The sequence below is a fragment of the Emydura macquarii genome, unplaced genomic scaffold, assembly GCF_026122565.2.
Source record: "Emydura macquarii macquarii isolate MOO-44397 ecotype Brisbane River unplaced genomic scaffold, CSIRO-AGI_Emac_v2 contig_3692, whole genome shotgun sequence".
Lineage (NCBI taxonomy): Eukaryota > Metazoa > Chordata > Testudines > Chelidae > Emydura > Emydura macquarii.
The window spans coordinates 4444242-4471888 of NW_027133829.1; the positions used below are offsets into that span (position 1 = coordinate 4444242).

Consider the following 27647-nt stretch of genomic DNA (forward strand, 5'->3'; position numbering starts at 1 on the left):
CTGGGGTCTCACATTTTGGTTTACATTTACATTTCTAACCCTCTGACAAGTCTCACTGCAGAGTTTGAGCTCATTCACTGCCCCGTTTGCTTCTACAATCTCGGTTGACAAACTGATGCAATAGAGTGAAACATGCATGTGCAGTAAGACTACTGCTCTGTTGCAAGCCTGAGAGTTTGGAGGCAGTCTTCTACAGTAATTGTGTAGCACAAGCTGATATGCTGCAACTGCTGAAGTGAGTTCAGGCCCTATCCGCAGCACCTTTCTGAGAATGGGCTGTGCAGATGTTGCTTTGCCTTCATGGGGTAAAGAGCACCTTTTAGAACTTGTGTCCTAAAACCAAAGCTTCTCATTTTACTTTTGAAGTCTTGTTGAAGATATTAATAGTCAGTTAATAGGGGGCAGATGAAAGATTAATAAGCGGTGAGGGCAATATAATCATGCTTTGTACTCTATTTTCTGAAGATGGGGTGGGACGAAGGTGCTGGGTCATTTGATCAAATGGCTACTTAATGTACATACACGGGAACAGGAGCTGCTCTCAACATTCACATTCTTACAGCTTTTTTGATAGATGGGAGCAAGTTGGGTGCAAGGGTGGGGGGCTTTACACCTTAGGGCTGTGCTCTGGTACAACTACTGTATGAAGGGCTAGCCACCCTCCTCACTATAAGGGCTCATCCAAGAACTAGTGTTTTTAAAGCCCAGTTTGAGGACTACAACTTTGAACAACACTGTTTCCAAAAATTAAGTTTTACTATGATCCCTCAACAACTAAGAGCTTTTCAAAGAAAAGTTGCTCTCAGGTAGCTCCATCATGGACAGAGCAGAACCATCTCAGATGCACTTGAACAGAAAGGGAAGTGGAGCCATATATATACACACCTCAACCCCATACAAATACACTGCCTTGCCCACCTATTTGTCCTTACAGCTGACTTACCAGTCCATGGACTCTCCTTTCCCTCTACTGCTTCCTGATCAGGGCAAGGAACCCTGACTTTCCTATATTACCACCAGGTTCACCCTTCCACTGAGTGCTGCTTCTAGGGAAAAGGGATCACAAGCATGGGGAGGACTGGAATGGGTCAAATCAGTGCAGAGGGGGATAAAGGGGAGCTTCAGATCTCTCCCCAACTACCTGACATCCATACCACTTATTTGTTTTTGCCCCCTTCAAACCATGTCCCTCACTGGACTCTCATGTCAGCTGCCAGCATCCTCTCCTAGCTCAAGCAGTGCAGCCATCACTGGTGCCCACCCCCACAAATACAGATAGACTAGAACAGTTGATGCAGGGGCAGGGAATAGACCAACAAGCAGCTAGTGCCTTCTGTGGCTGGTTTAATCAGTGAAAGAGCCAGAGGCAAGGGAGGGTGAGAACTGGTTAATGGAGCATGGAGGTGCTGAGAAGTTATTTAAGAAAAAAATGGAAATTAACTGTCCAAAAGCTTGGTTAATGAAGATTTAAGGTTGGCCATTGGTGTCTTATGCCCTTCCAGAATGTCAAGTTCAGCTTCACTTAACTTTGAAAACCAGAAAATAAGGTACACACCACCCCTGCAATAAAACTTTAACTCTGGCCTCTTCAAACAATGCCCCCCAACATGCTAACACCCTACGTGTTAGCCTCTACCCTTACAGATACTAGCGAACTCTGGGAATATAACACATGTAGTGTAGGACAAAATAATACCTTCACTTTGCAGAAGCAAAATTTAGCTTTAGGTCAAGTGTAGCAGAGAAGCTACCTCCACCTGGACTACACAAACACTCAGTGTACCCCACAAACTACCTCAATTTGCAAAATGTTACCACCCCTTCCGCTCTGTCAAAAGGATTCCTTATGAGACATTGCCTTCATTTACCCCTCACTGAGCCCTCCAGATCAGTCATGTATGCCACCAGATTGCTGACAATCCCTACGCAGTGCTACTGGCAGCCTACAGCCCTCACTGCTCAAATGAGGCATACAACCTCAAGCTACACATGTACCTCTCCTATCACAGTGACAGCTTTTGCCAATCTGCTCCAGTTAATCCCTCCATCGTTCAATACAGCTGCACCTAACAGAGTGAATGCAGATAAACACTGCAATTCACATCTGTGGAAAATATGCCATGGTTTGAGTTATCATCTTACTCGTTCTTCATGCCTACCCATTGTGGCACCACCTTTCCTGAACTATGAGGAATAGACGTGATTCCATAAATTGTATCCATTTTCAGAGAAGTCTTTGGTAAAATGTACCTGTCAGTTTAGTTATTCGCTAATCCTCTGTGTAATACTATGCAAAAGGAACTTTTAGACATGTATTTTATAAGCATCCAGTTCAAAGACTATCTGAAGAGGACCTAAAGAGCTTTTCAAAATTGCTTATATAAAACAAAGGAAAAGGATAGGTTTACAAAAATTTATTTTGTAATACATTCTACCGGAACTGTTCATTTTTCCAGTCTTGTAAAAAAATAGATGTTCCAGCCACCTTTTACTGAATTGGTCTTAAGACCAATCAGTGCGTTCCCCTGGAAAAAGATGAATGCATCTTATGACCAACCCATTTTTTTTAGATCCTATAAAGAAATAACCATTTTTCCTCCCAAAGCACAGCATTTCAACAGCAGCAGCCAAAATGAGGTTACAGCAGCTTAACTTTACCCCCTCTATAATAAAGCTTTGTATAAACCAGTGATTTTACTACAAAAACACTGTCTTTGAAGGAAAGGAGTGGCAGTCAGACATCAATGCAGAACATGGAATGATTAGGTCATAAACATATGGCACTTACAAAAGGGTAGCTTATTTGAAGGCACAACCACAGAAGTGTGGTTACTTGTTCTGTTCTATTATATGCCCAGAGAAAGAAATTTCCTATAAAACTATTTCAGAAATGATTTGTACCCAAAACAAGTGCTTTTAAAAATATGAACCGTGCTAAGCAACTCTTACAATTTAGATAAAGAATATTTTTTTCTCTTTAAACATCTAAGGCTGCAAGAGTTGGTTCTTATACTCAGTAGCTCTCTAATTTAAGACGACCTCCATCTCCTTCGCTTACAAAGCGCTTTCTTCCCCTGTAAGGAAAAACAAAATACATTATTATAAAATTCACATTAGTATCACTAGTCTTTCCTTATCTACCATAGCTTACAGTGATCACCTCCACCACTTCACAGGTCCTAGGAGTAAGACGGAGGTGCTGGTGATAAGCATGATTACTGTCAAATTCTTGATCATCTGAAAAGGCCACATAGTAAATCTGAATATTCTAAACAGAACACCCTTTGTGTATTTATACTAGGCTTTTCAAAACTTGACTCTCAAGCTTCTTATTAGATATAATATTTCTTTCTCCCCCTCTCAGAATTCCATGCGAGAAAGGTGCTGGCTTGACAGTCAAGATACTGCAGCTCTATTTAGCCAAAGAGCAGGTCTAGTACAAAGTCATGCAAAGCATCCTTCCCTACGCTGCCCTCTCATTGGCCTCAAGCCCAAGTGGGAGGAATCATCTCTAAGAGAAAAAGTTAAAAATTTTTGCATGTTTTATAGGGCCTTCCAATTACGCATCTCAAAGTGCTCTGCACACATTAATTTGGGGAGGTGGGAGGTTTAATTAAAAGTTATAAAAATGTTATTTTGATAGTGCTTCTAAATACAGTCACTAGAACTGAAGTATAATGGAGCTTTAAATTTTACATAATTATTTAAAGAACCCATAGCAAGTAATATTGCAGTATAAAATCTAATGGATTGGATTGTTAAAAGACCAAAACCAGGGACCATTTAAAGTCCCTAATTTCTGGATGTTGTCTCTCTCTCGGATGAGAATAAACTCATTAAGATTTTATAAATTGAATTTATTGCCAACAGGAAGATAATTTTCAGCAGATCAAATAAAAAAGGACTTACGGTTTATTCCTAACCCATGGTAACAAAGACTTGTGAATAGATGGCATAATTTGCAAAACTCACTTTTTTAAAAGTGAAAGTGGAGTACAGTGTTAAAAGCTCAATGCCCCAGAGTCCATGAAATAAGGCAGTGGGCTACCTACTGAAAAATGATAAAATATTGAATAGCTGCTCATTACATGAGCCTTATCTATCCTATGTGCTGATTGAGGCAGGGGTCCTGTGGAAAAAATAGTAAGTGACCATGTAATAAAGGTCTGCATCATAATGTATATGTACTAGGGTGCCAAATAATTCTGGCATTTACTAACTTTTGTGTGCTTGATTTCACATCCTTAATAATGTTCTTTTAATGTAGTTGTGTGTAAATTCCTAGGTTTTTAAAAAAGAACACTTAAAACAAATTCCATCATGTGGCATCATAACACCTTTATGGTTCATCAGCAGGGTTAGAACCTTTAGATCCACCACAGAGACCTCTGCCACTTGAGCTGACAAAGTAACTGATAACACTAGTAGGTTGTCATCCTCAAGGTGGACCCGCATTACAAAGCTATAGGACATTTTGCCACTGGGTTTCACAGATACATGCTGACAGCAGAGGAATGGCGAGACTCAGGAATCTCGGGTTCCATTCCAGGTTCTGGAAGGGAATGTAATCAAGTGGGCATAGGCTCCTCTACCTCCGTTTCCCCCCACCTCTCAAACTTGACCCCTTCCACCCATCCTCTCCAACCTCTCACAAAAGCCATATCCTGCCAAATTTCATGTTCCTGCTCCAAAGAATGGGGGCTCTAGAGCTTGTGAAAGAAAAAATTGCCACAAATTTTTGGCAATATGGACCAAACAATGTATTATTCCCTAGCTTAATTCTCAGCAACTGCTCTACCCCTTTGGCTGATATTTTCCAAAACAATTCCCCCCAAGGCAGACACCCAGCATGGAAAGTTTCAGTCTAAATGCTTAAAGTTTGGCAAAGTTCAAAGCAACTAAAGACAGGGTCTTATAGTGGGAAATGTGAGGCAAACTTAATATAAACCAGCCCTGTTTATAATTATATGAAAAGTACCTTGAAGGACAGAGGTCTCTCAGTGGTTTGGAAATGATTCCGGCCTGAAAGCATTCTTCTACAAACCGCTCAAGCATAGAATATGAATGCGGCACATCCAGGTTAATATCTGGAATTTCATGGTAAACTCGTTCATAACCCTGCAGTAATCAGAATTAGAGTAATGAAGTCACATTTTGCTACAAGAAAGGTTACCCTTTTATATTCTCTGAGGACATCGTAATAATCCAAGTAATTTATTAATTAAAAAAATATTAAAAATAATTCCAAGGAATCTACACCAGCTCAGCTTCAGGTTACCACCCTGCAATAGAACACAGTATACCTAGATGTATCTACTTACTTAGGTAGATGAACTAACTGAATTTTAAGATTCCCAAAAATCAGAGAGCTGTGAACAGGCTAACTTGCCTGTACATTATAATCTCATCGGTAGTAAGGTAAGAGAGGGAGCAGTTTCTGGAGCTTCTGCTATTCCTCCCATCATTGAGTAGAGAGAGGGTCACCTCCCCAAAACACCAGCTGAAACAGCTGAATGATCTATGCCCAACAGATAGCCCTCCTTGCTTTAGGAGGAAGTGGGAGAAGATGGAAACTAGACTGTGAATAAGTCAGACTTTTTCCTAGTCCGTAGGACAACATGGCTATATGCTATCCCTTGTACAGGGCTTATAGCAAAGCCACAAATTAGTTCAGATATAGCTAAATGATTTTGTTTTTATACTCATTTATAAGCAATTTTTTAAAAATTAAGTAGATCTAAATAAGGCTACTTCAGTAAGAGTGGCTGGTCAGGCTCCATATAAACATCCCTATTTTATATTGCGACATAATGAAAGATTTAAATTTTTAGTGATTAAACTGCATAATTCAGTAAGACACCTCAAAGTTTTCTTGTTATTAGAACGTATTTTAAATTATTCTCAACTGCAGCTCTACAAAACAACACTGGTTAAAGCTCACTGGTACCCCCTTGATATAGAACGTTTATTGCTACATCTGGGAAACATCAGCAAGATCCTATTTGTAACAGTCATAGGAGGGCAAACAGAACCAAAGAAGTACTGTTGATAAACTATAGATGGTGATCTGTTGTTAAGGGAAGGCGTAACACAGGAATGACATTTGAAAACACACAATGGTCTTTTGTGAATTACCATTGCAATTATATTTTGGAAAAATACTTACTCTTTTCATTTGGTCCACAGTAATGACAGTAGACGTCCAGAGGGATTTCAACAAATCAAGCATCATTTTAAAGGTTGTTTCTCCAGTTGACTCTAAAACCATCACAACTGCCTAAAATAAAGTAAGAAAATAAAATAAAGTGTTTAACTAAAAAAAGACAATGCCAAAGTACATCTTACAAGTAATGAAAAGTGAATGCCATGAACAGAGTTGTAAAATTTCCTCATGGAGAAATGTGTATGCAGTACACTAGCATTGTATGTACATGTGATAAATACACGTATATACAATGCTAGTGTACTGCATATACAACAACACAGCGTGTGGTAGAAAATTCTTTGAGTAAGGATATGAGGCATGAAAATACCATAGGTATTTGTTACAGACCACCAGGCAAGAGAAGAAAGAGAACAAAAGTTTTCTGGACTAATTCTAGATGTACTCTAAATCACATGACCCTGTACTCAGGCATCAGTTAACAGCAGCGTGGATGGCTCTACTTTCTGATGTCACATATTTGCATCAGACAGGCACCACAATGAAGAATAAAAATCTGCACACATCTGAAGGGTGTAAACACCAATAACTCCTTTATCTTGAAGGAGCTTCTTGGGAATGAAGGAGCAAGTTTATATAAGGGAAAAATTAGGTTTAACATTAACCAAAATGTACTCAGAGAAGGCAGTATTAGACTGTGGAATACGCTCTCAAGAGAAATGAAGGAAATCCCTCCTCCCTCTCTCAGGACATTGAAAAATAGATTAGACAAAAATACTAGGAAGTATACTATAGGGAGCAGTCCTCCACTGGCAAAGGATTGACTGTATAACCTAACAGAAGTGGTAAAGACCTATTAAAAGAGCAATCCAACTGCTTCAAACCTGGTACAATAAATAGCTCACAGCACTGCCAACAAGAAAATCTAGGTTTAATAAACTACAAAACTGAAGCATGGATTTCTTGCTGTTATTCCATAGCAGATAACTGTGAAATGGCTTTCAGTACAAAAATATACAAATTATCTAGTCACTGCCCCATTCATATGATATAGTTTAATTTTACACCTTCCTGAAGACACCAACAGTTTACCTGAGCACAAGTAGCATGCACTGTACTTTCAGAATTTAGATGTCTCACAATATTAATACTCGGGAGTTGAATTTTAGATTCCAGTTACATTACTTGCATGTCCACACTGAAATAAAACCTAGAGTCTGCTCATATTTATCCACAATTAAAAAAAAAAAAGTTAAATAAATACAAGGAATCTGATTTCTATCTTACTTCATATACAAGTTCATGGTGAAAATGGGGCACTTCTAGTTCCTGAAGGCAACGCTCAGCTTCTGATACATCTCCAGAAAGTAGGTACTCCTTCAGCAACATATCAATCTGTTGGATTTGTTTAAAAAACAAAAACAAAAAAAAAACCCAATAGGTATAGTTTAAAATCTTACAATTAATCTGATAAATTCATTACACAGTCCAGCAACAAGCTAGTGACATGCATTTAAAAAACTTGTATCCCAAATTACAACTAGTGTTTTAATAAACATACGTCTTAAATTGAGAAGTTATGTCTAACTATACAGACAGCATGAAGCTGAACACTTATGCAGACAGCAATTCAAAACATTCAGTGTCTGCGCACACGTTTGACGTGCAGCCCTCATAATTAGAAAAAATGATAAATGCTCATGGCCACTCAAGCTTAATACAGCTAAGATCAAACTCATTTTCTTTTCTCCAAATCCTTACCTCACCCTCATTTTTTGTTATTTATGGTGACACTATCATCCTCCAACTACGCCATATTTGCAACCTCAAAGTTACAGACTTCCTTCCTTTAAATTTTGAACTAAATCTGGAGTGTATCCCAAGCTTGCTTCTGCTTCTTCCTCATCCTAGTTTGGATTCATCGGATTCTCTCAAAAAACCATCCTCCAACCATGAGGCCAAAATGGGAGACTGAGTAAATATAATCATCCCCATTTCTGGATTTCCCAGGCCTTTTTATCTTCTATCAGCCTATCTTTTTAAGATCATAAACTCTTAATTGCAGGTATTATTTTTAGTGTGTTTACTGTACAAAACCATATACTAAACAAGCCTATAGAGGATAACCATCCTTTCAGCCAATGCTATGGTCAACATGTTTAATTTATAATAAATACACATTTTGAAACAGCAAAACATCATGTAGGTGCAGGGTAAATGCATCTCTTTCTTTCCTTCCCAGCACTCTGCATGACACACGCACGCACTCCCTCTCCCTTCCCCCCAGAAGATTATTTTGTACAAATTAGCTACCTCTTTGACAAGATGTTTTACAGATTGCTGGCCACCACCTGATCCCCATACATTGTCTATACGCTTTCCACCTTTTGTCATACTCAACAGCACAGTAGCTCGGTCCAATGCAGCTCTATAAAGCAAAGGTTGTGTTACAAAAACTATTTACATAAATTCACTACAGAGGAGGGAAAATACAGAACACATGGTTTCCCCTATATCAAGACTTCCTTCAGTGGGCCAGGCTACCTTCCAAATTTCTTCAATATCATCTACTATCCTCCCCACATTTGACACAAGGGGACAGAAGACTTGGTTTCCCTCTACTCAGCTAGTAATAGCTTTCCCAATAGGTGACAGCAGAGATCCAACTCCATGAAAGTTTCCCCCTTATTTCAAGGCAATCCAGCATCTACACATCATCACCACAGATGCCATCCTCCTCAGGTGATGTGCTCACACTTAATCACAGGCAGTTCAGATGACATGGTCTCTTCAGGAATGCAAGGTCCACATTGACAGCCTGGAACTGACAGCCATCACATTAGCTTCCTGAAGATCTCTTCCCCACCAACTTCCCCCTTCAGCTACATTCTGATAGGGACAGACCACACAGTAGTGGCAGCCTACCTGAACGGTCAAGGCAGGACCTCAGACATTCCTCTACTGAATGGAAAAGTGGGTTCAATTCCCTCTAAAGTAGATTCTGTGATCTCTCAAGATCCTGCATGTGCTTAGTAATCTAAGTCTCCAAACACCTGGATAAAACTGAAAGTGCCTTTACCTTGGCTTATGGTTACTCCCTTTGGGTTCAAAAAGTTCTCGGACTCCTGAGGTCTCGAGACAAAATAGTGCTTCAGCAGAGAAGCACCAAATACAGGGTTTCCAAGGAGACAGGGGAGCTGGGGAAGCTTGCCACCTCACTGGGAAGAGGAAGAGGAACTGGGTGTGAAAAATCCTAGATCCAGATTAGCTACCATATACCTGAACACTGAGGAGTATTCAACCATTTGTTTATGCTGGTCATAGCCATATTATGGAAACTGTCTTCTCTATTTGGAGTGGTTAGGTGAGGTGAAAAGTAACAAACTCTCTCAGAAGTGGAGGTGGCCATGATAATTGTATGGATACTTAATCATACTCTGAGAAAGCACTGCACAGTGTGTCTCAAACCTTCACAAGGCAAGAAACAAAAAGGGGTTAACTGTGTGTATTTCACAAAATCCTTATATCGCTTCTCCTGAAGCTGTATTTACCTACTGGTCATATGAAGACATTTTCTAAAACAAAATCCTCTCTAACAGTTTCTGATTTAAGCAGAATTTTTCTGAAATATAATTAGTAAGCTCTTTTCAAATGGCTGAGAAAAAGTTAAACTGTAAGAATTCAGTTTGCAAAAATGCAAGTCAAATTTAATTTACTGTCCGAGTTACATAGATTCAACCAGATACTAAAGACTGAGTTTGCCAGAAGAGTTTAGTATCTCTTGGTTTAAAAGTTTGTTTTTTTGTTTTGGGACAGGCTCCCTTTGTGGGTTTTTTGTTGTCGTTCACATGTTTATATAAAAGAGAGTGGCCACACCTACTCTACTTTAAAATACCAAAATTACTGGTTTGCTTGCTCAGAGTTTAAAACTGAGTATACACGCTAACTACAAAGAGAAATCACTTACCGAGCCTGGACACAATCCACAGTGCCTTTGTAGCTGTCTATGTAAGTACCACATAAAATCCCATCTCCAACAGCTCTAGCAATAAATTGGCCCACTAACTGCAACAGAAGAGAAATATTTCTTCCTGAGACACTGAATTCCACAGAATTTCTAAATAGACTATTTTAACTTGCACAGTTATTCAGGTTTTATTTTTAAAACTGAGAAGTTATTCACCTTGGGCACTAGCTGGAATTATTCAAGAAGTGCATCCCTCTATAGATGCTCCACTTTAGGTGCACAGAGATCCCATGAGCCTTTGATCAGAGATTTTCGGTAGCAGTGCCCATTTGGCCCAGTCATGAGCTCCAGACATCCTCATGCCCTTACCGAGAATATATACAGCTATGCAGGCTAGCCACCTTCAGCATCTTCACCATGAATTTCTGCAAGGTAAATTCTGAAACAGAGTGGAAGGAAGGAAGGTAGCAGAGTACCCATAGGGACACACCTCGAAGAACTCTAGTTATTGTACAAGGTGGGTAACCTCTTGTTCTTTGAATATTGATCTATGAGTTCCCCACTTCAGGTGACTCCTAAGTGGTTTCCCTTTAAGGAAGAGGACTGCCATGCCAACTAATCTAGAGGCATGTATCAGGATGTTCTGCATGGAGAAAGTGTGCACTGATGCCCAGGTTGCCGCTTCACAACTTGCAGCCATTAGTACATTTAATAATGTCATGGAGGTAGCTTGGGATCTAGCAGAATGGACTATTATTCTTGAAGGGGGCTGAACAATACAGCTTGGTAACAAATGAGAATATAACTCAACACTCAAAGTGGGTAGAGACTGTGAATCCTTTAGATCTGTCTGCAACTGGGAAAAAAGTCTGGGAAACTTTATAAATGGTTTGGTTGTGTACAAATCGAAGGCTAACACTGTTCTAAATCCAAGATATGGAGGACAGCTTCCTCTTTAGTCTGGTGTGGCTTGGGGGGGAGGAGGGAGTGGGAACCACCACCACATAGGAAGGTGGATAACTTGGTTAACGTGGAAATAGGAGGGTATTACAGGTATTAACTTGGGATGTGGTATAGCTTATCCTTCAAGAATACAGTAAGGGGGGTGGGGGAGAAATGCTCCCAGCCATTAATGCTCCCAGTTTCCTAACTCTGCAGGCAGAAGTGATGGCCAATAAGAAAGCCATTTTCATAGATAAATGCAGCAGAGAACACTTTGCTAGCGACTCAAAGGGAGGTTTCCCTCAGACTATTAAAGGGCTATGTTCAAAGCCCATACAGAAGCTGGCTCTCTGATTTGTGGAAAAAAGTTAACCAACTATTGGATGAATCCTGTTATTGTTTGAAGAGCAAAGACCGAGAATCCCTGCACCAAGGAACGAAAGAGTTAATCTGGCTGCTGGTACAGAGCAGAGCTACAGGAAGACCTGATTTCTTTAAATCCAGCAGGTAATCAAGAACTCTGGAGACTGAAAAAATGAACTAAGTGAAAATTGTCACTGGATACACCAATGGTGAAATCTCTTCCATTTCTGAAGGTCAGCAAGAATTTCTTTTTGAGATCTTTTTGCTATTTAATGGGGCCTGCTGTACATCTCTGGCAAAGGAAACTTTTATCCCAGTGAGTCAGAGGATGGAGAGAAAGACCAGAATCCTGAGACAGCAAACAGGAAATGGTCGGAAAATGAAACGTTGGGCCAGAAACAAGGCACATCGGGTAAGGGTACCAACCCTGTCTCAGCCACGTTGATGCAACCAAAGTAACTCTGGCTTTATCTTAATTGATTTTGTTCAATACCTTCAGAATTAATGGTGTTGGAGGATATGTACAGAGAAGGCCTTTCGTTCAATGAATAAGAAAGGCGTCTCCCAAAGACTGAAGATCCAGGCCTCCTCTCAAAGCAAATTTCTTGCACTTTGTTAGCCGCAGCTGCAAAAACTTGCAGAAACCTCCAGGTCAGAAAAATCTCTTTGAGGATTCAAGGGTCCAGCTCCTACTCATAATCCTGGGAGAACTCAGACCATTGGGTTCTGCATGCCAGGAAGGTAAGAAGCTGAAATGAGAACGTGATTGGCTATACATCAGTTCCACAGCTTCACTGTTTCAGCACAACAAAAGGGATCTCATCCCTTTCTGATGATTTAGGTAGAACATTCAGGCTATCGTCTCTCATGACTGACAGATTCGTTTCTGAACAAGGGAAGGAAGCTGATACAGGCATTCCTGACTGCCCATAATTTTAGAAGGTTGATATGTAGGAGAAACTCAAGGCAACCATCTGTTTTGGATGATGTGTCCCTCAAGGCAGCGCTCCCCATCCCACAAATGGCACATACAAAAGTTATGATAAATGGTAGGTAGAGGTTGGGTTAGGTAAAGGAACTCCTGCATGGACCTTTCACCGAATGAGTCTAGCACCCAACCAGCGATAGACACCAACTTGTCTAGACCATATTTGTTAGGATTATAGGCTGTTCTGGGGCAACCCTAGACACAGCAAAGATGCAGGCAGCATGTTGTGTGATTAAAGTATAATCTGCCATATGACCCAGCAGTTGGAAGCAATTTCTTGCCATTTGTACAGGGGAAAGGAGGGTGGGTATTTTGAATCTTGGCAATAAGGTTTATCAGCATCGTAAGTCTGTCCACAAGGAGGCAAACTCTGAATGTTATGGCATCCAGAGACGCTCCTATGAAGTCTATATGTTGAAGTGTGGTTAGAAAGGATTTTTCTATATTGTTTTGGAGTCCTAGGTTTCAGAATAGGGACATGTCTGTCTGTACTGCAGAGAAAACTTCAATGTATGACCAGAACTTGAATAGCCAATCATCAAGCTAGGGGAAGATGATTATTATCCATTGACAAAGGTGAACAGCTATTACTGTCAACACTTTGGAAATACCCTGGTGGGCAGATGAGAGGCTGAAGCAGAGCACTCAATATTAAAAGTGATACTGGCCAACTAAAACCTCTTGTTAGAGGCGTGAATGGCAATGTGAAAGTACACGCCCTGGAGGTCTACGGCTGCAAACCAATCCCCAGAATCTGACGACAGAATTATAGCTGCAAGAGTTACCATCCTGAATTTCTGTAATTTCATGAAGGTGTTTAGAACTCAAAATCTAATATTGGTCTCCATCCCCACTTCTTTTTTTTGGGACCAGAAATTACTTGGAGTAAAATCTCTTCCCTCGGTGCCAGACTAGAACTAGTTCTATGGTCCCTATGCATAGAAAGGAGGGAGTCTCCTGTCTCAAAACGTTTGTGAGAAGAGTTCCTGAGTAGGGACAGAGAAATGGCTTGAATAACCGGATGTTATAATCTCCGAAACCTACTTGTCAAATGTAATTTGCTCTCATGCAGGTTGAAAACTAAAGAGACTATATCCAAAGGGGAAGGAGGCGGGTAGCAACATAGCTGAAGATTTCCAAGTTGGGGGTGTTCTAAAAATTCAACTAGACCATCAGATTTGACGTTTCAAGGATGACACAGGCTGGGCAATATTTGTGGTCACAGTGGGAGGCCTCTTCTTTTGATATCTTGGTCTCTCTTTAGGTAGTTTGGCTGATATCTCTGAAAGCTGAAGAATTGTACCAGATGGGATTTCTGTGTCATGTGGCATCTCCTAAATTTTCTTTTATTTGCAATTGTACACACACACACACACACACACACACACACACACACACACACACACACACACACACACACACCCCAAGACCTGTGTGTGGCCCTTGAATCCAGTAAAGGGGTGCAAGCAAGCATTAGTCAGTGGACTCATTCAAGGTTCAGTCAATCAAAGGGAAGCTCTTCCATGATATTCTGGACCTTCCTATGCAATCCCGACAGCTGCAGCCAAGATGTTTAACAGGATGATAGCAGTAGAAATGGAACATGCTGCAGTGTTGACTGAATGTAGGGAAGCTTGCAATACGGCCCTTGCTGAGAGATGACCCTCAGTTAAGATAGCCTGGAATTGTTCCCCATGTCCTGGGAGAAAGATGATCATTAAAAAGTTTGCTGTATTTGGTGTAATAATAGTTTACCATCAGAGCCTGACAATTCTCTTTTCTAAACTGGAGCATTGCAGAGTAGATCTTACATCCAAGAGGCTGAGGCAGTTCTGGTCTTTACAGTGTAGACTTACTAGCGTGTTGTCTACCATGCTCAACAACAGCCTTCACAACTAAAGAGTTGTGAGGAGGGTATGAGAATAAAATGTCAGAGTTTTTTGCTGGAACGTAATACTTTTTAGTGGCTCCTTTATATATAGGTGGTGCAGTCACTGAAGTCTGCCAGATCATCTTGCCAGCATCCAGCAGAACCTCATTTACTGGCAAAGCTACTTGACCAGGAGGTTGTCATATGCAGGATGTCCAAGAGCTTATGTTGTGACTCCAGATCCCATTGGAGAGGGTCCAGAAATCAGCAGTTTCATAAGCTCCTGAAACAGTTAATCATCAGCATAAAAGGATGGAGGAGGCATCACAGTCTCATCTGATGAAGTTGAGGAGATGGAGGTCACACCACAGACTCTGTTTGCTCTAGCCTCTTGTTCTTCAAAAGATTCCTTTTTTAATTGGGGCTGTTAAGGAAGGAGAGATGGAACAGGAAACTATCTTCCACAATGAATACTTCCACCAGGAATAACTAGAAGCCCTTGAAAATTGCTGATGATTGGCTGCTCATGGGTCCCAATATGGCTATCGTAGGCAACCACAAGGTAGAAGAGGCATCCTGTGCTGCTCAGACCAGCAAGAAGGGGCACAAGACAGAAGCCCCAAGGGCAAAATGTGCTCATTTAATGTATCCAGAAAGATGTCTCTATAGTGGCATGTGAGGGATGCCTGCACAGATATCTGGAGTAGAGTTGTCAGCATAGTCTATAAGAGGAGTAGACACTAGAGGTGAGGTGGTCTGCCTGGTGCCAATGGTATCAGAGAACCAGGGGGTACTAGAGAAAGGTAAAGCCTCAGAGACCCGCGCAGATCTCAGTACTGACAGCCAATCAGTAACCACTAACAGAGAGACTCCAGCTCATGAGATATTGATTAGTCCTTGGAGAAACTAAACTCTTATGGTACCAGGTGAATCTGCACCTGGATTGGATGGGGCTCCAGAAGTGGTGTTAGTACCAAGGATGTAGATGGAGGCATCTGTCTAGTCAAAGGTTCCGATATTGAAGGTGTTGACCTTGGAGGCATCAGTGTTGCAGTCTGGGTCACCTGTTTAGCAGAGGTAGTAATAAAAAATCTGATCACGTTACACTAAATGCTCTGCCTCTAAAAAGTCTGTATCTGCTGGAGCAGTCATGCTTGGATGGTACCACAGATTTTGGTATCGAGGTATGCATGCTACTATGGGTCTTTGAGGAGTTTGAGATCTTCAATGAGCTCCCTGTACCATAGAAGCTTAGAGCCTCAGCAGTACCCATTCTAGGACATGGGGTCTCCAAAATGGTCAATCTTTTTGGTGACTGAAGCTCTTTTGATGTAGACTCTCTATGAAGAGATCCAGAATGCTTCTCTTGGAAGCTCTAATCTTGTGAAGCTCTTCTCATCTTGTGAAGACCTAGGCTTGGGGGGAGGAGGGGGGGAGACGGACACACGACAATATGTCACTCTGCTCACTTGGAGGCTGATGTCCAGGGCAGAGAGGAATGGTATCTGGGCTTAGATCCAAGGCTGGCCAGAGGCAGTACTCCATCATGAGGAGCCAAAGTTTAATTTATTTTTTCTAGATCTGCTTTTAAAAACCGAAGTCTTGCACTTGGCTGGGATTTGGGTATCTCCCAGTCAGATATGAGACACACTTGAATCCCAGAGATACTGAAATACCAGGTCAACAACAACCCCTCAGGCAAACCCCTCAGAATTGCGGGAAGAGGGGGTATTAAATAAGAGGTGTGTGTGATGGTTTTCTGGGTACCCAGAACGGAGAATCACCTTGTTACCTCCCTGCCTCCAGCATAATGAAGTCTTGCTTGTGATAACTGGGTGTTTGCTTGAATGGCTAATAGTGTTAGGGAACTTTCTCCTCTGAGTCTTAGCTTTGCAGGTTAAAAGGTGCACCTCAGCCCCAGAGTCCCTTTTAATCATTCCCTAATAATATCCATCCAGACCCTGTCACTGGCTACTCAAAGAAATCCCAGATCCTCTGTCCCCAAAAGAGCACTGTATCCCAGTTTACTAGTTTTACCTTAAACTACTATTCCTGTAATTTATTTATTTTTTTAAGCACAGCACATGTGAGCAGTTAAATAAACGTACCTTTGTTTTATTGTAAGAAAGAATGAAGAGTTTACTAGAAGCAGGAGAGTGATGGAAACAAATGATTGATTACAATACAAAACAAAAGCCTAAAAACACAAACTTGTGTCTACACTTACTAATAGTTACCTTTCCTATTTAATAAAGTAAGTTTTCCCCACAAAGTTCAGCCTGTTGAAGAACTGGCTGGCTTCACAGGAACTGGGATCCAATTCTTCAGGAGAACACCCTGCTCCCCAAGATGTCTCCTCACTAAAAGGAGGAAAAGTGCCTGTCTCCTCCCTTTCATCTTTATCCATAGACAGGGTGAACAGTCATAAACCTTTGCCTGTTGTAATGTTCCTTTTTTAGCTCCGTTGCTACTTTTGGGATGGAGCAAGGCTGAACTACTGAGGCTTGTCTTACATCACCAGCTAACTAGGATGAGGAGACAACTCCCTTGTACTTTAATGGGTCATCCCTGAAACGTACTGTCCTTTGGTGACTAACTTTTACTCCGAGTCTAGAAAGCATAGTTTCTATATAAATATATTATTCCTTAAACATTACCCATACATACAGCTTGCAACAATTATAGATCTTGACAAGTTAAGAGCTTTCTGTAGATACCTTACCATGCTACTCTTTATGAACAATAAATACACTGCAAGACATGTGTTTGGTATAATGAGTTTATCAGGATGAAATGAGAGCTGTTTGCAAGAACAGGAGACCCTCTGCCAAGGAACTTCCGTATCATAGTATGATTATCGAAAGAACTAAAGCTGAACTAAAGACTCGAGGCCAAGCAGAGCAAAGCTGAAGTGGGCACACCAGACAATATCTGAAGTGAATGCGAGGGCCAAACAAACAGTCACTGCCACCCAAAAAGAATAAAAATAAAAATCTCTGATCAGAGGCAAATGGGTCACATGTGAACCTCAAGTGGGGCACCTATAGGAACACTACTTGAAGAAGGGTTTAGTTTTGCTACACAAATAAAAAACACAAGGGAAACTTCTCAAATTAAAAAACACCATTTTGGGAGTTGGGAAGGGGAATGGTGAGACTGAAGGGAGCTAATGCCATACAAATGATATTGCCACTAAACGCTTTAAAATACATTACACATTATTTCATGAAGCTGTTTAACTGAACTCTAGCCATGTCGTTAAAGACAAAGATCTGGTGCAAAAATAGGCATACCTGTGGCGCTCTGGGAGAATCCAACACCAATTCAGGTAGTTCTTTAAGCAGTCTATCAAAAGATTTTTGCACATCACTTGTGCTCACTACCGTCCCACAAAGGTCAAAGAGGAGCTTCGATGTCATTTCTCTGTGACTAGCCTTCCCCTCTAATGACAATGATACAGCCAACACTGGCACACTGTATTTTATTTCACCAAGATTTAAATCCTTCAGCATCTCCTAAATAAGATTGAAGAAAATACATTTTAATAAAAAAATGTTAACGTTTAATAAAAAATTTCAAATCACTACAAGGGCAGAGATAAGGTTGTTTGGATGCCTTAACTATGCATTTCCATAACAGCACCCCCATAGTCTCATTTGTAACTGGCTGTGATTTCCTGTGTCAATGGTATTTTTAAAAATACAAGCTGTCAGACATACCGCAACTTCATTAGTATCTCCATGTTCAAAGTATTCCTGTAAGATTGGTGTTAAAGTTTTCTCAACTGCTCTTTCATCCAAAGGTAGAACTACAGTTTCATAGACACAGTTCTCCTGTTTAAAAAACAAAACAAAACAAAACAAAACAAACACAAACAAAATAAATCAGATATTGCATCTGAATAGCAGCAGTAGTTCTCTCACTCTCTCTTTAATGGCTTGTTTATTACAGAGCTTAAATGCTTTCTAAATCATTAGCTCTTTGGTACTAGCAGCCAAGATTTCTATCACCAATGATTTGCATTATGCCTTTGTAATCAGTATGTGGAAACTCATCAGTTCTGGCACAAAGACTACATTTTCCAAAAATATAAAAGCTGAATTTACTAGTCAGGCCTTGTCTACAGTAGAGAGTTTTGTCAACACAAGTTTTATAGCAGTTGTCAAAAAGCGCTGTAATTACAATGCTTGCACCTGTTCACACTGCACTCATTACGTCGCCGAAGTGCGTCCACAGTAAGTGCTCTAGCATCAACAGTGAGAGCAGTGCACTGTGGGCAGCTATCCCACTCGCTACTTCGTGCCACCAGGAGTGGTGGGAAGTCAGAGAGATTCACAGTGCACCATGGGTGTGGTGTCAATGTCCCATGATGCAGTCATTTCTGTCCTGTCATTCCATGGGTTTCCAACTGCGTTTCACGGCATTTTTCAACAACCCCCGTTTCCTGAGTGCCCACCATCTCTATCTGAAAAGATGGGTCCCTGCACTGCTCTCCACTGTTGTTGTCAGTGTTTTGAACACACTGAGGCTGGTCATGCAGTATATCAGCAGCTCCCAATCGGAACTCGAATCTGAGATGCCTGACCTGCTGTGTCCCAGGCAAACAAACAGCACCAGATTACTGTTTGCATTCATGGAGCATCTGCACACAGAAACAAGCAATGAGTGATAGGATCACATCGTTTATGCAAGTCTGGGATGATGAGTAGTGGCTGCAGAACTTTCAAATGCGCAAAGCCGGCTTTATGGAACTCTGTGTGGAGCTCGCCCCGCCCTGCGGCGCAAGGACCTCAGAATGAGAGCTGCCCTCTTGGTGGAGAGGCATGTGGTGATCACCTTGTGGAAGCTGGCAACTCCAGACTGCTACTGGTCAGTCACTAATCAGTTTGGAGTCAGGAAGTCCACTGTTGGAACTGTGTTATCTCAAGTGTGCAGGGCCATTAAATCGCATTCTGCTACATAGGACTGTGAGTCTTGGAAATGTGCGTGAAATAGGGGATGGCTTTGCAGTGGCTTTGCTAATTATAGATGGCGATAGATGGCACACATATCCCAATTTTGGCCCCGGACCACCTCGTGACTGTGTTCATCAACAGAAAGGGGTTCTGCTCTATGATACTACAGGCATGGATCACCATGGGCATTTCACTGACATCAACACAAGTTGGTCAGAGAAAGTGCATGATGCACGCATCTTCAGAAACATTGGCCTGTACATACAGAAAGCTGCAAGCAAGGACTTTCTTTCCAGACCAGAAGATTCCAATGGAGCATGTTGAAATGCCTATAGTGATTCTGGGAGGCCCAGTGTACCCCTTACTGCCAGGGCCCATGGAGCATTATATTGGCAACCTGGATAGCAGCAATGAGCGCTTCAATACCAGGTTGAGCAGGTGCTGAATGACCGTTGAATGTGCATTTGGCAGATTAAAAGCTTGCTGGAGATGCCTTTATGGCAGGTTAGACCTAAATGAAGACAATATTCCCAGGGCTATAGCCACCTGCTGTGTGCTCCATAGTATTTGTGATGCTAACAGTGAAAAGTTTCCCCCTGGGTGGGATGCAGAGGCGGATTGCCTTGCAGCTGAATATGAACAACCAGATGTCAGGGCTATTAGAGGGGCACAATGGGGGCCATTCAAATCAGGGAGGCCTTGAGGAACTATTTTGACAACGAGTACCAATAAAGTGACTTTGTAAACAGTACTGTGTCATGCTACGACTGCCATCCCGCTTGCACTGTTTGTCAATGTGAGGTGCAACCATCGTGTGTCAGAGACAAATAAAGACAGCTTATCCTTCACAGAGAGAATGTCTTTATTAAATAACAATTGTTCACAACACACAAAAAGGTGAGCTGGAGGGGAGAAAGCAGTGAGTGGCAGTGTGAGCTATGACAACTGGGTGTAAGTCCACCTATCATTCTGGAAGCTATCTGAAGGGGGGGAGTGAACAGGATACAGAGACGGGCTGGGAGTTTGGTAGGAATGTGTGGGTGGAGGGCAAGGAAGGCAGTTCTGTACTGGCTGCAAGAGGGGGGCGGGGGGCGGCGAGCATGCATGAATTCAGTCCGCAGCGTTATGAGAGACATTAGCAACTCCGTTTGCTCCTCCATGGCTTTTATCACGTGCTCATGACCTGCTATCACTCACTCCTGTTTTCCCTCCTCTCCTGCCTATCAATTTTCTGACTGTGTGTCTCCATGCCCTTTTTTCCCCCCACCTCAGAGGACTGGAGGAGTTCTTGAAACATTGCCTCTTTGCTTCTCCATGCTCATTTTCTTATCAGCCGCAGGCGCTTGGCAGGTGTGTGAGAGGGGGAGTTTCCCCGAAAGGGCACATCTGTAGAAGCACAAACAAACAATGAACGGAAGCATTATTGTGAGTGCAATAGCAGCACTGGTGCATTACCGTAACATACACCTCTTTCTCACTGTCCCCTGGCAAGTCCACAGCTTGATGATCAATCCGGGCATGGTGAGTTGTGCTTGGGGCAAGGGAGCACTCAAGCTGAGGAAAAGGTTCTGGGTGGTTGTTTGGGGTATGGAGGCAAGTAGATGGGGACAAAATTTCAAATTGTGCCACCATTTTCCACAGGTGGGGCCATAGAGGCTGATATCTCACTCCTGAAAGTAAGCAGTGATGCTAGGGTGCATCTCCTCCACGCGAACAGCTTCAAACTGGGTCCCTATGCTGCTCGCCTTTGATCCCTTCATAAGTGATTTCCAATTGGCGTGGGAAAGTTTCCTACAAAGGAGGAACAAGCAAAGCAGCTCTGCCAAGGAATCTCCGACAGAGGATTGGTGTGTACCACAGGAAAGTTTCCTAGAGATCTCTCTAGAGGATTCCCATGAAATCTCGGTGTGCATTAACATGCTTTTATGCCACACTGCCTAGCTAAACAGGGGAAGGAGAAGCATATGCAAACAGCTACTCTTGTGCATTTCTATCCCTTCAACCAGCAGTACCTCATGTACCCGAGCAGCATTAGCTCAAAAAAAATCACTTACCCGAGCTCCCCTTTACTGCATCCTGCACACCAGAGCTGTAGAGCTGGGACTGGCTCAAACCCTCCTGCGTCGAGAAGAGGTCCTGGCTCCCCATGTCAGCAAACGACCCGGTCCCCTGCTCCACATCATCCTCCAACTCAATCTCCTCGTTTATGACTTTTGTTGGGGTTGAGTCCGGTGTCCACTACCCCTAGGCCCGTGGAGGTATCCACAGGTCTCTTGGCAGTGGAGGTGTGGTTGCCGCTGAGGATGGCTTCCAGCTCCTCACAGCAGCGGCAGGTCTTTGGCTCTACAACAGAGCTATTCCCTAGCCTTTTGGTACTCCTGCCGGAGCTCTTGATTCTCACATGGCACTGCAGCATGTCCTGTTCATAGCCCTTCTCCACCATTAAACGAGGAATTTGACCGTACGTACGTAAGTTCCTTTGGCTGGAGCAGAGCTGGGACTGCACAGCCTCCTCTCCCCGAATGCTGATCAGATCCAGAAGCTCCAGTGTGCTCCAAGCAGGAGAGCATTTGGTGCGTCAAGCCTCCATGGTCAGCTGGGAAGATGAGATGTGAGCTCTCCAGGCTGGCCAAACAGCAAGTGGAATTTCAAAAATTCCCAGGACTTTAAGGGGGGGGAGGGAGCAGATGGCTGCAGAGTAGTGAAATTCAAACTGATGGTCAGAATGGGCACCGTGGGACACTTCCTGGAGGTCATTTACTGCAACATAACCAACTGCAGCATCTACACTGATGTTTTGTCACTAAACGTTTGGTGCAAAAAGCTCTACACCTCTTGTCGAGGTGGTTTGATTTTGTCGCAAAATCAGGGGAGTTGAGTCAGCCGGGGGGGAAAAATGCAGTGTGTACACCACTGTTTTGGCACAAAAAGCTGTCGTCAAGAGTCTCTAGTGTAGACCAGGCCTAAGTAACATTATAACTTCCAACATTATAAACATCTAGAACTTTGTTTCTAACGGTATCGTGCCAGAAAAGTTTTTGTATACCATACATGGAAGGGAAGGAGACAGGAACTCATATCCAGCTCTGCACAACTCTTAAGTTTAACCAGACACTTTGCATCCTTTCCCGGAACTACTCCCCACCCATAAAGAAGCAGCCTGTTTTTCCTCTTCCCAAACAAATAGCTACATGGCCAGACAGCCACTAACAAGTAAAAGTGTGCAGGAGGAAAAGGACTGGGCGTTTAATTTTCAGAGTGTTTGGTAAAGTCAGTTAGAGGCACTCACAAGGGGGAAGAGATCATGCAGCAACAGGCCACCGTGCAGAACTCTAGCACAGCCAGCACTCCTCACACATCCCTTAGTTCCCCCACTCCTCACAGACTAGCCTACTAATATTCTCTCTCTCTCACACACACACTCTCTCTCTCTCTCTCACTCTCTCTCTCTGTGTGTGTGTGTGTGTGTGTGTGTGTGTGTGTGTGTGTGTGAGAGAGAGAGAGAGAGAGAGAGAGAGAGGAAGGAATGGGATGGATGGACAATTCTGTAACAGCTGATGTCTGGGTGGAGGGAAAATAGATCTATTAGTGTCCTGGACCAAATATCACCATAACCACTGTCCATGCTGCACATTTAATATGGTTTTCATTTGTAGTTCAGAGGAGTATTGCAGCCTCCATGTACAGGAGAACCAGCACAGGGAAGAGTGCCGCCTAATGGGGAAGCTAAAGGAGAAACCAGTGCATGGTCTGAAAAAAGCATGCCAGGGTGTCTGTGACAATCTGGGAGTAGCAGCTTTGATAAGACAGTGCTTCAAGTGTTCCCCTCAGCAGTTTGGCTTGATTTTTAAATTTTGGGGTTTTTTTTAAAACCAGGTCTACAACTCCTTGTGATCCCCAGAACTTTAAGCACTGGAAGGGAAAGCCGTACTTGAGAATAGGCTCTTTAAATATTGGCTGTTGCCCTATATTCAGGACTATCTATTCTCAAGCATCAGCAAACTACTATACACTAATTTAGAGAGCCAAGATACAACAGTGACTCACTTATGAATATCTCTTTTTAGTTGTCAAGATATGCCCACTTAAGTTTTGGTACAGTGTGGATAGTGGTGTCAACATCATTATTAAAGGATCTTCTGACTTCAGCCCCTAGATCTATATTTTACTTTCAAAAGCAAAACATTAAACTGATTTCCTAGATTTGATGTGCATCACTGTATTAGAGAACCACAGTGTTCCACCTTAAAACTGATTTTATCTTGGTTCAACGTAAATATTGAAGATGATAGGAACATATGACTGATTTTTCCCCCTACCAACTGCACGTAGTTTGTACAATGAGCAACTGCAGAAGGAGTTAAAAAGCTGTACTGGCTTTGAACTCCTTTGAAGACATGCAGCATTTAGTGTTCACGTCTAATAATTTAAAACAAAGAAGAGAAAAAGCTACCAAGCATATTTAGCATTTGTACCTTTTTGTCTTTAGCATAAAGCATATGCCAAGAACGTGATTTATCTACTATTCTTTTGATCCAGCTGCAATAGGCACCTTAAAAATCAGTACCAAGACTAATAATATCTAAATATTGAAAATGAAAATTTATGTTTTCACTTTTGTTGATGCCAATTTAACTCTGCAAAATATTACCGTAATAAGAGACCCTGATGATATATGTGAACACTACTTTTGTACTAAAACCAATAAAGGAATATAGGCTTTTCTACAGCATTTATATTAAAAGATTAAGAAAAACCTATCAAATTAATTATAATTTAAAAGACTAAAACAAACCTTTTTCTTGAATATAAAATCAGTTTTTACACAATTAGAGCTTAATCCTGCAAGGTGCTAAGTATTATGACCCTGACACAGCAAAGCACTTTAAGTGTATGTTTAATTTAAGCATGGAGTAGTCTTACTAGATAAGCCAAGACCACCCTCACAGGATACTCCAGGCTCTTTGCTAGTCAATGGGCCTACTTGTGTGCTTAAAGTTAAGTATGCACTTTATAAGCGACACAGTGTTTAACACTTTTAGGATCAAGCCTTTACAAATGTCACATCAATTACAGTGAATAAAAAGGCCATTTTCACCTCAAACTTACACCATATACAAAACATTTGCTGACCTGGTCATCATCATAGTTGGGATCTTTAATATCCACTTCCTCCAAGTCATACACTTGCCCAGGTGTACCCCAAACACCTTTACCACCTGCACCACCTGGCAAAACATGCAAAAGTGAATGAGAAAGCCAGCTTATCATAAATACTTTGAGCTCAACCCAGCATCTCCATACCATCATACCTCATTTGGGACCATGTGTGTAAGCCTCAGATTTTCCAGCATATGCAGAAGTGTTTGCACAATATTTTTCCACTCCCAGCCATTAGGATTTTGCACCACTTCAGTCAGGAAATTGTAAGCAACATGAAGAGTGCTGAATGTTGAAATAATTATTTTTTAAGTTTATATGGGGGATACTCCCTTTAATTTCTCCATCATAAAACTTCAAGATCTGTAGATTGCCCTGTACATTATGATAACAACAAAGTAGTATCCTAAAGAAAGAAGTTGATTGTGATTGGTATAATAATAATGCATGTGTCTCCTATTGAAGATCACTACCTGCTGTGTCTCCTATTGAAGATCACTACCTGCTGTGGCCTTCCCCATACTACCATTATAAAAAGAACTACTGAATGGGATGATAAACAGAAAATGCTGTTTAGGGAGAAGAGAATCCAAATGGAAAAATATGCCATTAGACAAAACCCCACAAACAAAGACCCTTCTTAGTATGCTATACCAACCTTTCTTTGGTAGTCCTCTTCCCTTTCCAGACCGGGATCGTCTGTCCAGTAACTTTCCCTTTGGACTAGTTGGTGCAGTGACTCCAATTTTCACTGCCTCTCCATTATCACTAACAGAGTCTCCTCTCCCAGAATCTCGAGATGAATTTTTCCTTAACCGTCTCTTTGCTCTAGCATTAATTTTAGCTTCATTAATGGAAGATGCAGGTATCCAATTTCCATTGATTTCAGTCTTTATTTCCTCAGTCCCACCATTTTCTTCATCACCAGAAAATGGAGTGTCACTTAGATGATCAAGTTCTCAAAAGAGAAAAGACACAAAGAAAAATCTAGTTACCGCTATAAGCAGTTATTGTAGAAGTTCTATAAATATTCATCATGATTTTAAAAAACTCCACATTTAAAATGGAAACCTGTAATATAAAAGAAATATTAGATGAAAGGTTGCTGAACCAGAGTCCCTGATCACGTTCCAATTACTTTAAATTTGTTGTTTTTCTACATGCCTGTGCTGTGGCATAATGGGGAATAAAGCTCCCTCTTGCTCCTCTGCATAGGCTACCCATATAACATGCCAAAGAACATGTGGGTGGGTGCGTGAAGAGCAATTGAACAAATAATTTACCAATAGATAAACCAACTAACGATGTTTTGTTAACAAGCATGGAGCTACTTTGGTTTGTAAAGTCTATAGAACCCAGAAAATGTATCTATTTTCTTTAAGTAAAATTCATAGAATTCCACTGCCTGCAATGAGATAATAATTGCAAGAGTACACTTGCAATTAGAAGTTTCACAGCATGCCACCGATGCAGAACTTGCTTACTAGTTGATATACAGTCACACACCTTTAAAAGAAAAAAAAAATCAAACAAAAAACGGGAGTCTTTGCCTCGATGCAACGGCATAAAATAGAAAGTGTTTCACTATACTTCATCGGGCTCATTCTGCAAACACTCCCAGACATAATGCTAACACCTATGCATAGTCTCATTGCAGTAAATGGGATCATACTCTCAAGTAAGAGACACACTCAATAATAAGGCTTGAAGGTGCAAACCTTAGTTTTCCAACTACGTGTACAAGAAATCTTAATTCATGATTATCATCCCTCTGTCCACTCATCTCTCGATTAACAAGCAAATAGAACTGCCAGTGCAATATGCACTACAAGAATGAACATTAGCAGAACATTGTAACAGAATGAAAACTGTTCTAAATCACCAGTCAGGATGCCACCAAATTGAGGAATTTTAAATACTGACCAGCAGCTGAGGAAACAATGATTTAGGATCACAAGAATATGTGATAAATTAAGAAAGATAAAAGTTTTATTTTTCCTTTTAAAAAGTTAGTGCTAGAAAAATATATTCTAAAATATATCCCCAAGAATTTTGGTAGCAAACATTATCCCTTTGTCCTGCCAGGCACCCTGCCTGACAAAAGTCAATTGACCAAACAAGATTATTCTTCCCCACCATTAAAAATTAAATACATACATAACCAAATACAACTTTTGAAAAAGACTAAGACCCAATCCTGCAAGACCTTTGTGACCTATTTCCCCCTTTGACTCCAAGAGGAGATCTGTATGCCGAAGGTTTGCAGAGTGAGGCCCTTAGCATTTTTTATATTTTTAAAAAACAGACCCTTGAAAACATCTCTGCCTGTACTTAAAGTCTTCTGTTCATCTGCAGAACAGAAGAAACTGCACAGCTATCAACCTAGCACTTCCACATGCATTAAAATTCAAGTACACATTTTAGTATTTTTTAAAGGTGATGTTACTTCATTAAAGTAAATACTATGTGGCAATCTCCATTTGGCTATGTTTCTCAGAACTGAAATATTTTCAAAACTAAGCAGTTTTATGGAAGGTCATTTTGAAAACAAAATGCAATAATGAAGTAATGAATAATTCCAACTTCAAAGGATCTGCCAACATCAAAGAAGACTACAGTATGTAAATATACACATTTACAAAGGAAGAAAACTTGATGCAAGTGTTTCTTTTTGCCATCAATTAAATAATGCTGAGATCAGTGTTTGCAGTTCTGAATGCAAGAATAGAATGGTTGCATTACCATTTAACTGTAAATCACCTTTTTCCACTAATTATTGTCTTTAAAATAGTTCCTTTCATGCCGAGAGCAAGCTAAACAAAAGAACAAGATCCTTGTCTGTGAAAGATATTCCCCCTAACTTGGGCTTTATACACGTTCGGCCAACATATTTGTAAAGTAAAACAGAATTGCATAAAACTAAGAAGAAAAAAGGTGGGTTTATTTATCTCCCACAATGCCTTTCCCCAGCCCAGCTCTACAACTCAGCTGCTGCAAACTACTCTTCCTAGCAATCTCTGCTCTCTTGCTTCTCAGGAAGAGACTAACTGAGAATTACCCTGAGCCAGCTTTGTCCCTACTACTGAAGAGAGAGTGAAGCTACAATCCATCATGGTCATCCAACTCTGGTCTCAGTCTCTAGATCAGTAATGTGGAATTCTTCCCAGAAGTACTCCAAAACACTGTTACAATGCTGAAACATCATATACCTACTATCAACCCCAAAGTGACTTTAACAA

The 27647-nt window shown here is 41.3% G+C and overlaps 1 protein-coding gene across 5 annotated transcripts in view; it reads right to left on the reverse strand.

Moving 5' to 3' along the window:
• Nucleotides 1-2399: 2399 nt before the first annotated feature.
• PDCD4 (programmed cell death 4) overlaps nt 2400-27647 on the reverse strand; it is a 36501-nt gene continuing 11253 nt past the window's right edge. For all 5 annotated transcript variants that reach the window (XM_067537242.1, XM_067537237.1, XM_067537241.1 and 2 more), the window contains 10 exons: nt 25067-25366; nt 24382-24476; nt 18013-18126; nt 17587-17808; nt 10131-10228; nt 8477-8591; nt 7451-7558; nt 6167-6277; nt 4979-5118; nt 2400-3074 (listed from right to left, as the gene is read on the reverse strand). In XM_067537242.1, coding sequence (XP_067393343.1) covers nt 3014-3074; nt 4979-5118; nt 6167-6277; nt 7451-7558; nt 8477-8591; nt 10131-10228; nt 17587-17808; nt 18013-18126; nt 24382-24476; nt 25067-25366 — 1364 coding nt within the window. In that variant the 3' untranslated portion in view covers nt 2400-3013. The remainder of the gene's footprint in view (nt 3075-4978; nt 5119-6166; nt 6278-7450; nt 7559-8476; nt 8592-10130; nt 10229-17586; nt 17809-18012; nt 18127-24381; nt 24477-25066; nt 25367-27647) is intronic.